At 39.9% G+C, this 16,404-nt stretch overlaps 1 protein-coding gene across 10 annotated transcripts in view; it reads left to right on the top strand.

Moving 5' to 3' along the window:
- Nucleotides 1-16,404, top strand: part of AFF2 (ALF transcription elongation factor 2) — a 366,650-nt gene that overhangs the window by 57,134 nt on the left and 293,112 nt on the right. For 4 of the 10 annotated variants that reach the window (XM_080553964.1, XM_080553963.1, XM_080553962.1 and 1 more), the window contains exon 2: nucleotides 723-795. The exons of 3 other annotated variants lie outside the window; for them this stretch is intronic. In XM_080553964.1, coding sequence (XP_080410090.1) covers nucleotides 723-795 — 73 coding nt within the window. 3 more of the 10 variants (XM_080553955.1, XM_080553956.1, XM_080553965.1) reach the window with 3 other exon arrangements.

The following is a 16,404-nucleotide window of genomic DNA, read 5'->3' on the forward strand; positions in this document are numbered from 1 at the left end:
GCCAGCAGCCCATGCACGCTTAGAGCACCAGTGGCACCTGTGAAGTGGTGCTACAGAAACAGACATTGTACACCAGTAACCTTATTTTGAGGTGAAAAAGACAAAGCACAGCTGAAACCGCAAAATCCCAGTTGCAACTTTCAGGAATCTTTCCTAAGATCCTTATGAAAACTCAGACCCAACTTGCCTTCAAGAAGTGCGTCCCAGTGACCTCACCCTTCCTGACTCTGCTTCAACGTCTCTCCATAAAAGAGATGTTCTGGGATTTGGTTTTGTTCACCTGGCTCCCTGAGCCCCCGTTAAGTGTGTGTAGGCAGGGATTCCACTGCTGGGAGGTGGGTCGCCTGGCTGTATTGAACTTACGAAGTGCGCTCCTTGTGAGCTTGGTTTAAGAAAGAAATATATGTGAATAAACAATGTGTATGATTCAATTCTCCCTCTCGTGGTCAGAGGAGGTCCTTCTCGCAACCTTCAAGTACAGACATATCAGATGTTTCTGTTTGCTTGATGTAACCCGTGTCTTTTGGAAGATTCCCATGTTTGTATTACAACCAGGATTTAGTGGGAAAGTTACTGATAGTTCCTGAAATACACGTATTGACTTTTTGCCACGCTGTGCATGGACAGATTGAGGATTTGAACCGAACTGAGACATTCTGCAGAATTGTATTAACCTTATTATACGCACCTCCCCTAAGTGTGTCTAATTTGTCTCTGTTTAGGTGTTACAGTACTTCAGAAACATAGCTCTGGTTGTCATCCTTCGGGCACTCCTGTTGACTCCAGTGATACAGTGTAAGCTGTGTTGCTTTTAAAGATGCCGCAACGCTGTTGACTGTGATAGCAGCACTCCTCTAAATAAGAAGAGTAGGATTTGCCTCTCTGTCTCTTATAAATCCTCCTGTTTGGTAAGAAAAGTCTTGAGGATTTTGTTTGGTGATATTTAAGTCTCCCCAGAAGCAAAAAGGAAAAAAAAAAAAAACCAACTTAAAAAAAAATGCAGAAATGTACAGGATTAAGCATTTCAAAATCAATTTTTAATTATTGTTTAATTGATTTCAGATATAAAAAGGAAACAAAAACAGAAGAAAAATTTCAGAGATACTCTTTACGTAGGGCTTAACGGCCATTTTCTGTCAAAGTGGATACTAGAGCAGTACCAAAATTCTCTCATGGACAAAACCACTGTAAAGCAATATGCCTTTTGTTCGCTTTTATCACTGAGGAGCAGAAGTTTTACTTTAATAGTTTTTTTCTGTTTTATTTTACAAATGCTTTTTGTTGCATGAATCATTTTTAGTTGAAGTGCTGCTAACACATAACCATGAGAAATTTCATCCACTGGCATGAGAAAATAATTGCCACTGTTTTTAAAACTCCTGTTAAATTCTGAAGCAATAAGTTTAATTGCTTATTATGTATTTCTAAGTAATTAGTTTCCTCTAAGAATTGGGTAAAGATTTTCCTCACACAGATCTTGACTCAAAGATTGTCCTTTAGCTAGAAAATATTGATTTGCTTTTGTTTAGCCCCTGTGGAGAGCACCTTATCTCTAAGACTGGGTTTTGTTACGATGAGAGTTGACAGAATTCAGATTTATTCAGGTGAAGCCTGTCATGGTCAGTAAAAGTGTTAAAGAATCACAGTAATAAAATATAATATTAATCTCATGATTTTTTTCTCATTTTTTATTTTTGTTAATCAGAGACAGCTTTTAATGATGCAAAGATTTGGGAAAGTTCAGGGTTATTGAAGTAATTCATGCTAATTGTCTCATCTGCTTCGTATGTCATTTGTCTTCTATGAATATCAATGCCTACGTGTATTTAATCACAAATAATTAACACCCAAACAATTAATAATGACAGATGGATTCTGAATTGACAAGAACTTTAAAAGATGTTTAAATATATTCATGATTGCTAAGACGAAAGAAAAATATTGCATTCCATTTGAAATTATTTTATCAGAAAAAATAGATGAACTACATATGAGCTATTATGCATCCTTTGCTGTGCCTGTCAGTCTTGTTAATTTATTAGCGTGTGCGTTGCAGTAGGTCAGGGGCCAGGTGTTTGCGTTGCAGTTTGGACATCATGCAAGCTTAGTAAAAGGGTCCTAGCCACAGATGGACAGCCCAGCCTGTTTCAGTGAAGTGCAGCGGCTGCGTAGCTGATGTAAGCAGAGAGATAGGTGCCTTTGAAGAGTGATTCAGCAGCTCTCGGTGCTGACTAATCACTAGATTTAGCCACTAGCAAATGTAAGCTCCACAGTGATGTCTGAGCTCCTGCCTTTTAGGGCTGGCATAAGGCTCTGACTCAGGGATGTATCTGCCCACTAATGATCTGGTGCCTACAGCCCTCTTCTGATGCGAGATGTCTGTGCCCGTCATGTTTCCTTAAAAGTAGCAAAACCTTCAACAAAATGTTTCTGCCTTAATGGTACTTTGTGGCTTTTTTGTTATAACCTGGGGACAGAGAGAGCATGGCTTCGGGGCCCCCGGCGCCCTGAGGGGGCAGAGCCTGCACCCTCGCCTGGGAGAGGGCATCCTGGAGAAACTGGACTCCATGCACCTGCCTGAAGATGAGCTACAATGCTTCCGAAAATGCAGCAGCCACAGCAGCAGAAGTAAGTCCGGTCCTGTAGCCTTGTGACCTGGGATTCGCCTGAAGGGGGTTGGGTCTTTGGGCTGAAGGTGATTGTGTTTTCTAGCAGATGGGCGTTGGACGAAATGAGCAGGATCGCTTCTTCTAGTCTCAGCTGAGAGACTGAGGTGCTGTTGTAACATGGGGGTGTGCGTGCTGCCCGTGAGGCTCAGCAGGACCTGCGTGACCGTGGTTCCACGCCACGATGGGGTAATCAGTGTCTAAATTGTTAGTTGCTTGCCTGTGTTGTTTGTTGCCTTTTGATTTCAGCAGATCTTTTATACTGCTGGGGAAAAGGCATTGAAAATGTGAAGGTAGGTTAAGTAGATGTGGAGGCAGCAGCTGAAAACCTGTCTCTAGCTCCTAAAGCTTGCTGTGCTCATCTGTGCTGTCAGGCATGCTCGTGACATGGGTGTGTTGAGGGTTACCCAGGTGCGGTTAGCAGTAGGCTACGGTCAGCCACACAACTTGTCTCTTAGAGCCGAAGTCTTCTTTCAGTCAACAGAGGACAGTGCACCCTTGGTAACCCCTTTTCTGAACGTTTCAGGACGTTGGCCTTGGACATTTCTTTGTCAGCAGCTTTCTGGAGATCTCTGTAGTTCGAAGAATTACCCCACCAAGCGACCTGGGGGACTCCACAGGTGTGTTCTGTGGATGTTGTTTCAGTTGAGTTTCCATGCCACAGGTACGCCTGCGGGCTGTAATGGGGCTGGCACAGTTTGGCTGGTCCAGTCCTGTAGTGACAGCCTGATGTGCTGCTGCTGCCCAGCGCGGACACAGCAGCAGTGGTAGTTGTTAGCAGTGTTTTTCATGTGTGGTCAGCTGAACCAGAAGTAGGTAGGATTTCCAAAAGAGAGAGTTGGAGAGGTTGCAAAAGACAAAGGGGATAATGAGCCTTGGGTGTTCTCTAAACAGCCATAAAACACCCTCAGCCTGGACACTCTAAACTGTAGGTGCGGTTCATCGTTCACTTTGAATCTAACACATGCAAGCTGCCAGGGCAAGTGCTGTCTTCCCCTCCAGTCCTCCCCCATTTGTCCTGTCTGCCTTGTGCGGATACTGGCCTTTAGGATGTCACGTTGTGAATCAGATCAAGTAAGTGATCCTGCGGAAAGCTGCCTTTTTTTTTTTTTTTTTTCTTTTGGTGTGTGTTTGTGTGAGAGAAAGGGGCATGGAGGAAGGGAATTACTTTGCAGCTACATTAATTTCCTGGTCTATTTGCCTGTGTAGTTGCATGAATGCCACTACCAACACAAGGAGGGGATCAAAATTACTGCTAATTTAAAATGTTTGTGGACCACCATCTTTAGATAGGAAATAATAATCTTAGTACTTTAGATTTTTACTACTGACTTAAAGATAATCTTAATACTTCTTTGCTCTAGGTTTTGACACACTATTGGCTAGGGCCATATGTCTGTGATTACACATTATTCACTCTTAAAATGTAGAGTAGTCATCAGGCATGTTTTGTGGCTTCTCTGAGTGTATATGTGTATGTATGTGTGTTGTTATATTCTTTGTTTACTAGATAAAATATATTTATTAGTGGAAAAACATAACTTGACTTTGCACCACAGTAGCCTTAGCATGAATGATTGTGCTACATCTGCTTGATGTCTTCTAAGCACATGTTCTTCTGAAGTTGTTTTATCTAATTCTCAGAGTTGCAACTCTGTTTTCAAAGGGCGAAGATGGTGAATGAGCAGTGGTCTGTGCTGGCCCAGTGACCCCAGCTTCTAAACTCACCATTGACTTTTATTGTGTATTTTTTTATCATTTTGCTGTACATAAATTTTTCCAGCACTCCACTGAAGATTCTAACAGTTTTACAAAGTGATTTACATTAATATAGTGTACCAATTACATGTTAATATTACTGTTATAGAAATTCGGGTGTAGAATTCAGATTGGTCTTTAATCACAGACCTGCATATCAAAAGTAAAGAATGAGTAATTCTGGTATATATGTTTAAACTCTGTAAACATAATCATAGTGGTTTGGTCATAAAATTCCCAAGGCAGACTATTGCTTCAAATATAGTTTATGTTGAAGTAAAGGGAATATATTCTGGGTAAACGTCTATTTATTATAAATTACCAGCTTCATATAGGTATAGTGAAATACTTAAATTCATTTTGTTCCTATATTTTCTTAGTTTATTAGGGCAGTTCTACTTCAATGGATATGAATGGCAGTAGGGAAAATCTTAAATGCATGTGAATAAACAGGTTTCCAGACAGGATGTTTTTTTCTTCCCTTGTACTACGTATTTCAAAGTATTAATTCACAAAGTACTTAACTTTATAAATGCAGTTAGGGTTGTATGTGTGAGGTTCTACCGCTTTCCTTTCTTAAGCCTTTTATGCAGAATTCACACAGTTTACCTATATCTCTTTGCATAAATACCAATAATGCTTTAATTTATGGGTGTTTGCTGTTGGGCTTTGTTTAAACGAGTTCTATCCAAAAGGAATTGGAGCCGCCTATTCTTGCAGAAATGAATACACCACATGAGGTGAATTTTCATACAACCCATTTCCAACGTGGAGTTTTCAGGGTATAATTTAGATATTGCATTGGTGGTTTATGACCATATAAAGTGTAGGTGTGTAGGTAGGAGGTTAGATAGATGTACTTGTAAATGGCTAGAAGCAAGGAGGCTGAGTACGGTCTCCAGCAGTGCGTATTTCAGCTCACAGTTTCACATCTCTATCCTAAGGCATTAGATGTTACTAATTCTCCAAAAGCCAAAGATTTGTTTTACAGAAGAAAATTCTGATTTGATTAAGATATTGCTTTGAGACCTAATGTTCCTTTAGCAAATCATGCTACGACTGGAAATGCCCATGATTGGAAATAAACTGCATGTTATCTGAGAAAGAGAGAAAGTGCCTCATGATTTGGAATGATCCTGCAGAAGCAGCGTTTAGTGTAATGACAGTACACTTAGATTAATTATAGCGCTGCTTGCAGGCGCCACTATACACTTACTGTTGTGTCAGCACTTTTGCTGTTAACCCTGTGTTGCAAAAGTTTATAATTTGGCTCTAAAAATGAACAAATCTTCTGGTTTAAATTCAGCCTTTTGTGATGCATGCACTGAATCAGCTCTTAGTTAGGGCCTGAATTTTATTTTCCTATTCTGAGCTGCTAAAAGTGCACAGCTGTAGAAATAATCATATCTGTTTAATATACTGTGTGTTTTCTGCTCTGCCCACTTTTTTGATGAAAAATTTAATTTCAGTAAATGCCTAGGCTGTACTGTGATCATTTCAGATGGTCTAAAATAACTCACTGAGGTGTCTGACCTTTCAAATTGGAATGGTGTGAATATGAAGCTACCATTTTTCTACTCTATACATGAGTTAAGCTTAAATTTGGCTTAATAGGTATTTATACAATTAGCTGCAATGGCTCTGAAAGATTGTTAAATTCTGAAATAAGCCCCAACATGTCTTAAAAGGCTATTTACACAGAAAATTGGAAATACTTTAAGGAAGCTATTATAATTAGTCATGTAAACACTGCAGAGTGGTTTTTAAAATAAACATTCAAAATATACTGTAGTCATAGAAGTGACAGTGAAATTAAGTAACTTTTTGACTAAGTCATCAGAATGGTCTTTATCCTCATTTTACCACTGATGATACAGCCATAACTGCTGAGCCATTAAACTTGCTTGTGCCTAGAACACCTTGTCCTGCAAACACAGGAATCCGTGTGGATTTCTCTAGCAGTTCTTTCTTCTTATTATCCTCTCTTCTTTTTAGTTTCCGCTCTTAGATTGTATTTTACTTTTTCTGAGTAGTGCTGGCAAGTGGCTCTTATCAAGAACAAATGATGCCATAAATCAGGGCCGAAATCAATGATGCTGTGGGGCTGTAATAGCGAGATGTGGTTATGTGGGCCCGAGTGTTTTACCTGCCTCTGAAGCCAAGAGCGAGGGCCCTGGCTATTGTTCCAACTCCTGGCTTCTTGTTTACTGGCAAGGATATACGTACAGCTGCTTTGTCTCAGTCTTAGAGTAGAGAGATCCATATTAAACTCCTGTTTTAATATGATTCTTCTCATAATGCAAACAATAAAAAAAGCAACCAAGAGGGCATTCATATTCAAGTCGATGTTTTTGAGTAGAGTTGCTGGGAAATACAGAAAACACTTAATCCCTCCACCTTTAATACTACTGGAGTCGGGTTTAGGACCTGCAGGAGCGGCTAAGGTGCCTGTCAGCATATTAGCTCCCTTCCTTTTGCGTTGAGCGTGTGTTCCCTGCAGGTGCAGAGCATAGCGGGTGTTTGAATAGTAGCATGGGCTCCTTCAGTTGGATGAAGGCTTGTTAGCCCAAAGGAACAGGGTCCTTAACATCTCACATCTCATGACTGGCCATTCTTGGCTGCAGTTACTGCTCTTCTCGGGGAGGGGTGGTAGTATAAACAAGGCGTGATTTGTGCAGCCGGAATAAGGCCACGCACATTATGCCCAATATAAAATGAGAGGGCTGATATGAGTGCCTCTTGGACATGTCTTTCATTACCCTTTACGCTCCTCTCTCCTAATAGAATTCGGAGGAACCAAACACATGGTGTATGCATGGTTTTATTAGAGTGCTTTGCCTCGGGCCCTTAACTCCTTTAGCTGGTCATTACCTGACCAGTAAAGACCTCTAAACGGGTCATTAATGCTTAAGTAATAAACTGTTTCACAAGACTATCTAGTACAGAACCTCTTCTATCATTTTTACAGTTACTGTTTTATAGATAAATCAATGACCAACAACTGGATATTCTTGTTTAGCTACATAATCTCGTAATAGTGGCCACAGCAAATAGGCAGTGGTTTCCTTTAACCGTGTTCAGGAGAGCTGGAGATGGTCACACACAAGTAGGACCTCGAGTTCTTTGTAGGGTAAACTGGGAATGAGGGGAAGAATGAAGGCATGTTCTGCTGTTAGCAACAAAGAGCATCTGCTTGTTAGGATGGTTTTGTTCTAGAAGCTGTGTAATTTCATCAAGGTGGCTTTTCTTCCCCACTGTCATGTTAGGAACCAGGCGGCCTTGGAACAGTCCAGTATCAGCAGAGAGATTTCCTACTTTCACAGAGCTTTTCTGAACTAAAAATTAGTTAACAGTGCAAGCCTTACATTCCTCTCTACCACATATGCGTTGACTTAGTTTAGAATATATTAAATGCTTTCCAGATACGACAGTAAAAGTTAGCTGCGGCACGTATTTTTTTCCTGGTTCTCAACGTGAAATTTTCAGGACCCCCTTTGACCAGCATATCCTTTAAAATAGGTTTCTGTGCATGAAGCTGTACAGAGCTCTTTTCCCTGGAGAGACAAAAAGAGAAAACGCATAGCAGGTAACATACGATTTTTTGGCAGATCACCAGGCACTCGATATTTCAATCCTTGTTAATATCAGTGTATCGCTGATTGACTGCTGGGCACTGAAATAAGCGATCCAGTCGTATGCATCTTTTCTCATGTTAGCCTTTGAGCAGTGCCAGTCTGGGCTGGGAGGTGGTGTTTTGTTTTGTTTTGTTTTTTTTCCTAGTAATGCTTGAACATTCCAAAGTGAAATGAAATTTGATGCTGAAAATGTTTTTTTGTAGACACAAAATATTTTTCTGCAGTAAAATGGAACAAACATTATTCTCCAAATTGATGACTTCAAGCATGATTATTACTGGTGGAGCAAATGCTTGGTAATTATTTTTCTAAGAAACTTAAAATACATTAGTTATAGTACAAGTTATCTCTGGCAATGTAAAACAACATTAAGAAGCTATTTATATGATAGGACTAACTGTTCTGGAAAAAAATATATAACGCTGGCATGTTTCTTTATTCAATTCTCCTACATTGAATTGGGGATTTTGCATTTGGAGCCACCATCTCAAATCTAACAAGCAAAAAAAAATATTACAAAATATGAGGTAAGGTACCCTGTTTGTTGGAGAAAAAAATACAGTGTGTTTTTCTTTTCCTTCTCTTTTTGAGAAAAAAAAAAAAAGAAAGATCTTTTGGGGTAAGTTTTAACTAGACCCACCAAGAGGTTTGAGGTGACTTAATTCAAGCGCGTTATTATGCTAGATCCTCAAAGATGATGGTGGAAGTCTTAACGTTATATATAGTGATGCAAGAATTGTGTGCTGGTGTACAGTTTACCTAGGGATGAATTTGACCCAGCAGTTTGTTCATTTGCAGCTCTCATAATATTCTTAGCACCTGCAGGGGAATTTTAATTCTTACAAAGCAAAAATACAGCCAAACTAACATAAGATTGGAAAGCAAATAACACTTCAGATTGCAACTCCAAGATTGTCTGGTTGAAATCTTTGCTGACAGTGCTGGTGCGGTAAATAGCAATAGCAAAATTGGTGTTCGTACTGAACGTCTCCTTCAGACTCGCCGGACAGAAGCTGTCCTGTGCGTCACTTTGCTGCGTTAGTGACATCAGGATTGCATTTGGTCCCATCTGCAATTGCCTAATATAATCAACCTCTATTCTGTTGAGTTCAACTCACTACCTACAGTAAATGATTTGTGTGTGCATGAATATTAAACTTTCCAAGTAAACATGTGAGAGTAAATATGACTTGACTATAGAAGAAAGTTATTTATGTGCACTGAAAATGAATGCCTATTATTATTTTTATAAAAACATGCTATATTGCATCATTATGGTGTGAAAAATGATTATGTCTTCTTTTTCCTCTGATAGAAGGGAATAGTAGACCCCAAATAACATTTGTTTGTATTACTGTTTTGGTTTCTGGCTAGCATAGCCTCTGTTAGTCTATTCTGTGTGAAGGTTTTCTTCTCCAATTTTTTTCTTGAAGTCAAACCTCTGTTAGAGAAATTTTTCATGGCTCAACAGCTCTTAGGTTTTTTTTTTGTAGGACTGAGTGCAAGTATGTTTGCCTAGTGATTACAACAAGGTAGATACAATATTTACAAGCCTTAGCAATTCCTGTGCAAATGCAGTCTCCAGAGAAGGGCACAATAACAAAGCAAGCAAACATCACAGTTATCTAAAGCAGAAGAAGTTCCAGGCATTGGGGTGGTGACTTGCAACATGGATGGGAACCCTGGAGTTGTAGAGTAATTTATGGGGACACTGAGGAGACGGATTTCATTTAAATACAGTAACTGCTGAAATATTTCTAAGTTAAAAAGTCAACTAGTGGTTAAGTAAATATCCTCTTGACCCCTTTTAACTCTTGTGATGTACCGTTGTTTTAAAGTATTTTCTTTGAAATGCTTGAGCCATAAAATGACCCAGGAGAGATGGCTTGACCACAGATAGTTAATGCACAGGATTGTGTTACTTTAAATTTAACCCTCATGCCCATTTTTTTTTTATCTAATCTATTCTTTAATTGGATAAATGAGGTTATAAATGGAGAGCTGTGGAATCTTTAAAGAAAAAAAAATAAAAAAAATGGTTTCATACAGTATAAAAGCATTAGGGGAAAATTTTAGAGAAGAACAGAGATTCCTTCTTGTTTCTATAGAAACCACTAGTGATCAGGAGGGGAGAGAATTTCTTTCAAGTGTACATTTCAGTGAGCCTAGCTCAGCAGCTCAGCGCACTGGAGGGCCAGTGTAAAAAAAAAAACACAACCCTCTAGCAGCTTGAGATGTGGTGCTCATGCCCCTCTGATACCAGTTGGAATGAGGCTAACACATCACTGAGAGTTTCTGGGCCGTACCGCTGTGGGTGAAGGGAGCTCTTTGCACTGCCACATCCCCCGGGGAACGCAGCTGGCAGGAGGGCTCCCGGCTGCTCAGCATCACCGAGACTGGGAAAGCAGCCGTGTCGGGATGGTACAAAGGGGGAGAGGATGAAAGAAGGGGAAAATAGTGAAAGAGAAGTGTGCTGTCTTGTGTCAAAATTAACTATGCTAATTGCTTTGAAGCAATAATCTGCTTTGGTTTTATCATGACAGAATCATGGCCACCGAAATCCCGTGTGTCAAAACAATTACAGCCAGAATTCAGTGACTTGGCTTTTGGATCGTGATCTTCTTCCTAGCGTTCTACATAATACATAATCCCCTCCACAATGGAATTAGATTCTTAATTAGGTTCTGTTTTCCTAATATCACCTGAGTGTTGCCACGAGGAGTGGGTCAGGCAAGGATATGAGAGCCGAATTCTGAAACAAACCAAAGTCTTAATCAATACTATACCTTTAAAATAATTGCAGGATTCCTCTAAATGAAGTTCAGGTCAAATGCAATGGCAGAAATAAGGCAGCTTCAATTTGCTGCAACCTGACAGGTCCAAGAAGTGACTGAGGAATATCTAGTAACTGGCAAAGACACCTCTGTTTGACATTTACTTTTGCATGTAAACAATAGAGCACTGTATATTGGCATCTGAATGTATTAGCTGGTGGTGATCCAAGCCCTGGTATGAATTTAGATGGTATTCCTCTCTGTTTATAAATACATAGTCTTGATAACAAGGGAACATTTACTGCAATCTTGCTCTGCAGTTGTCAGAGTGAAATGAATCATTTTGAAACATAAACCTCCTCAGATCTCAGAAATATCAAGAAAAACATAAAACATAAGGGAAAAGGATTATAAAATACAAATAAAAAAGGTTCTTAACATATTTAGAGGCCTATGGGCTGTAAACACTGTAGATTATCATTAATGAAACACTCTGCCAAGTACACAAACCACAGTTCGGTAGCAGCTGTTAAGCAAGCATTGTTCAAAGCTGGATAATCCCTAGAACATTATATGCTGTGGCTCTGTACCTCTTCCTATTAGTAATCAGATAATTGCCTTGTATTTTCTCTTGCACATTTTTCTTTTAAAATTCAGTTGCACTCCACCTTATGTCAAAAGGCTTTATCTTGCAGTAATCACTTAGGGAAAAATCCCACAGAGGTCAACAGGCAGGGCTGCAGTCTCCTTTATTTTCTGAAAATCTGGTGTAACACAATTCAGCCCTGTGGTGTTACTTTGGATTTACGATGGCAAAACAGAGAAGAATCCCACTATACAAGCAAGGTTCTTGAACTGTATTGTAACTTAGTTTTTTCCAATGAAGTGAGCTCTTACTTCTAAATAATTTTGGAGTTAATTGAAAAAAAAATATATCACAACTTTCTGCAGTTGTTTTACTTTAAAAATAAGTTTGCTGTTAAATATCGGTAGGAGGAGGAGGAGAAGGTGGGGGCTTGCTGATTCCACTTGTCTAGCAGTTCAGGCCTCAGAAGGGTTTGCAGGAAATGGTAAGTAAGTCTTTTGCACGAAAAAAAAAAGGAAATGATGGTAACTTTTTTTTTTTTTCTTTCCTGCATCAAAATATCCTCAAGTCATAACCCAGGAACAGTGAGCCATAGCCCAGGTAACTGTGAGTTCCCTTGAGCTCCATTGGTTATTATGGTTGAACCGTGAGAGTAGCTTATCTTGCACTTCTGGAATTTCTCATAACCCTACAACAAAACACTATTGATTTTTCTGAGCCGGGCAGGAGGAGAGGAGGGATTGAAGAAGGTCATATGTAAATGTGCGAAGTCTGATAAACAGCTGGACCAAATATTACTGAGTCTAGAACCTCACTGATCCTAAGTCCATTTTGTAACCCCGGAATTATGCCTCTGCTGCTCCCTCATAATTAGCATGCTGTGTCGCTGCATTGGAGTGGTAGCTTAAAAATACTTACTGATATGGGCCATTCACTTTAAAACCACCACATTTTTGTTGATGGGCACTGGCTCCACAAGCTGTTGGCATCAACTTTCTTAGTCCAAGATCTGGTTCCAATCCCCAAAATCAGAGCAGATGGAGACATAATTCAGAGAGCAGAAAACATGATTCAACCTTAAACCTGCAGGCTTTCACGGACTGTTTCTGTCTTATTACTTAAAATTATTTTTCATCACATGGCATAAGCAGAGGTTTGAGAGATGGTGTCCCCCCTGCCATGGACAAGGCAAAATGGGCATTTTCTAGCTAACATACCACTGTACATGTGTAAAAAGAATAAATTGCTTTTCATATTCTTATTTTTTAAATGACAACACTTTGTTTACAATGTACTCTCTTCCTGCAATGAAGATGCAATATTATTAAATGCCAGTCAGCAGGAAAAAAAAATATAAAGAGATCAAAAAAAAAACCAAACACATTTCTCCCCCATTTTCCCCAAAAAATGAATTCCCAAAGAAGCAGGATTTGTCTTTAGGCAAGGTTTCAGGAGGCAGATTAGATAGCAAAACTATTTCCTTGTTTTAGTGAGAGGCAGTTTTCACTGAAGACAGGAATTCAGGAGTATTTCTAAGAAAAATAGTCTTGCAGCAAAACTGCAAATCAAGCATCAGTGTGAATAAAGCAGCTAACTTACTGATCCTCCCAGCAAAGTAATACCAATTAAAAAGGCATCTGTAACCAACAAAGGACAAACGTACCGATCTCAGTGGCCAAAAAGAAGACAAGTATGAAACAATATTTTTATTATAAAGTGCAAGTAAAAGGGTTGAAGAAAGAGTTCTTCAACTGCTTTGTTGTAGGAAACCCCACTCTGTGCACAGTATTGACCATCAAGTTTCTTCTAGCATATGCATTAATTTCTAGAATATTCTAGGCAAAACAGCTCTGCAAGAATTCTAAATTTTGGACAAATTTACTGATATTAGGACACTAATGTTGTGTATTTCCAACAAAGCACTTTGACCTCTGTAAGAAGTTGTGGAAGGGACAGGATGCAGCCAGCCTGAGGCTCCCTGGGGCGATTGATCTTTCAACTGAAAGACTTCATGCACCTGTAAAGGTGATTAAGGTTATGAAAAGTCTTGTGTTGTCTCGGCAGTTGCATGTTGGCTTGGACTTGGTTTCTTCAGACCACAGAGTGCATTGGAACCTGCACAGCCCGGTCTCAGCAGCGCTGTTACCCACGAAGCTGGAGCAGTCTGGGATTCACTCCAGATTTACAGAGGGCTCGGTGTGTCACTGGGATGTGGCGTCTGGGGAGTTTGCAGGTAGCTGTTGGGTACAGAACAGCGGCTCTAATATTAAAAATAGAGATAATGCTGGCCACCCTACAAAGGTTGCCCTGTGGTCTGGTGCTCTGACTGTAACTTGTAGGAGCGCGTTAGTTATAGGTAGACTGTGAAGTCACATAGATGGATGGTTTGGAGGCATGCTAATCTTTAGGTGTTGGGCACAAATATTGAGCAATTTTCAGAGAAGCTGCAAAGCAATGTAGTAGAGCGAGGGCTTGAACAGCGACTGCCAGATTTCCCAATCCCCCTGTTTTTCTTTACATGACCATACTCTGGGATAAAACACTGTTCCTGAGAAGTCCAGAACACAGCTGACCTGGTGGGCAGGCACACTGAGATTCTGAGACTTTTCTGATATTTTTAAAAGACAACAAACCCCACCTGTTCACAGTTCCCCTTGAGTGGAACCCAGGAATGCCTTCAGGCATTCAGACTCAGGATGATGGAGGACTTGTAGCGTCGACTGGAAGCCAGTCAGCTGCCATTTGTGATTTGGGCACTCTGTTTTGGATGAGATGAAAGGATTGAAAATCTTCATTTTGTTTGGGGGTGGTGGTGGGGAGACATTGTCATTGACAAAGTGTGGGGACATTGAATGTGGAATTCTTATTAAAGAATCATTCAAATAAGGTACACAAAATGAGATCTGACTACCTTACTGGAGAAAATTTACAGAAACAAATAGCTGTCATTTAGTCAGGGTGGAAGATGTGCGTTGGAAGTAAAAGTGGAAAAAATCCACAGTAAAATTAAGACTGTATTGTAGGAAGGTATGATTGTTGAAAACAAAACAAAACAAACAAAAAAAAACAACAAAACAAACAAGCAAACAAAAACTATACTGAAAGAAATCTGAACTGAAAGAGGAGGGGAAAAGCAGCGCATTCCTACTATTTCCCCCTTTTCATTCTGTTTAATTTAGTAAAGCAGTCATAAACCTTGCTAAATAGTCAAAAAATTAAATGTTGCAGTATAATTTATGGTGGTTACAGAATACATGAGAGTACACTTTAATTAGCAAATTGCATGTTTATTTTATTTGCTTAGCATATAATTTAGATTGGATAAATGCGCTTTGACTGGCTATGGCACCTTGGTATCCTCATTTGGTATAATTTTTAATCACATTGTTTTGGAATTTTATTGCAACATTATACAGTTGATATACCAGTGCACAATTAAGTATGCTCAGTTCACACCTTGCTCTTGAGGAAATTACTTTTTATCTCTATTTGGATGGAGCACTTTGTATGGCAAGTGAGAACTTGGGAGTAATAAAGCATGCACGTTGTGGGCGCTAGAGCTGCAGTCTGAACAGTAAATAATAATAGTAATGATGGTGCCCTGGTAGGGAGATGTTTGGGAGGAAGGGGAAAAAAATCCTGGAAGTACGCAACTGGAAATTATTGTAGGTTATATTATATCAGCAGTTTTATAGCAATGCCTTGCCATTCCAGCGAAACTGAGGGAGGAGGGGGAGGATTATGCTAGGTGCTAGCATGTACCCAGAGGGGGAGAGATTTTCCATCCAGCACAGGCTAGGAGAGAAGGCAGATGTTGAGGGGAGGGTAAGTAGCTGGTGCAGGATTCTCAAACAAAACTGATATCTCAGTCCTGGGTCGTGTTTCCGTGCTGCTATTATGCTGTTAGCCACATCAGGATGTAGAGCAGCTCGTGACAGGTAGTGAGAGTGTGAGGAGCACCGGGAAGAGACGATACAGTGGGAGAGGCATGCACAGGCACTGTGCGTGTTCCAGGACTCCTGAGACCTAAAAATATTACTGCACTTTTTGGTTTGGTTACAGCTGTGTGTCTGCTCAGGGAGTGTCAGTCTGGGATCTGCACGTGGCATTCTGACTTGGGCAGGCTTTGAATCTGGAGCTCTGTTTTCCCTGTTGTTCATTTTGGCATTTTTAAATGGTGACAGGACTAACAGAAGGCTATATCTGTGCTTTGGGGAAATTCAGATTTACCTTACCAACTGCATTTCAATCCTGGCTTTAGGTGTTGTATAGATGTTACAGGAGAATATAATAGGGCTGAAACTTGGAGGTTCTGGAAAGGAAAAATGAATTTATTTTTTTTTCTTTTTACAGAAGGATGTTCCCTAAACATACAGGAATTAATAGAGAATATTATTTTTACAGATATGGTATGGAAGGCTTATAAAGCATTTAATTGAGATCTAGAATACATCTCAGCAGCGGAATTTTATATAGTAGTTTGACTTACAAAATTCTGCAGAAAAGCTATCATTTTCTCTTCCATTCTATAGACTTTTTCCATAAGGGATGCCCGAGTATTACATATATGCCAATCAGAGATCCCGAGCGACTCTATGTCGGGAAGATTGATGCTGGGCCAGATTATGCTTTCAGTCACACAGGTATAAATCTGGGGTAACTCTATTGTCTTGCTTCCACTGAGAACAGAATCTGGCCCACTTTCCTTTCTTCTCTGCATCTGAGTAATTGGCCCTGTAATGCACCCGCGCTGCTCCCGTGTGATTGGCACTGATCGTTTCGCTGTGACAGGACGTCGGCGGTGGTATGTATTGCTTCAGCACTGACATTCCTTACTTTGTTACAGTGTTTTGATAACGTTATCTGTAAAGTATGTTCCTTACACTGATTATGGTTATTAAAACATACAGAGATCAACAGATATGGCAAACAGATGCTTAGTCACAACTGATGTGAGAAATTTGATTTCATGTAAGTTTCACAAT

Source organism: Anser brachyrhynchus (assembly GCF_964034855.1).
Source record: "Anser brachyrhynchus genome assembly, chromosome: 13".
NCBI classification, from domain to species: Eukaryota; Metazoa; Chordata; class Aves; order Anseriformes; family Anatidae; genus Anser; species Anser brachyrhynchus.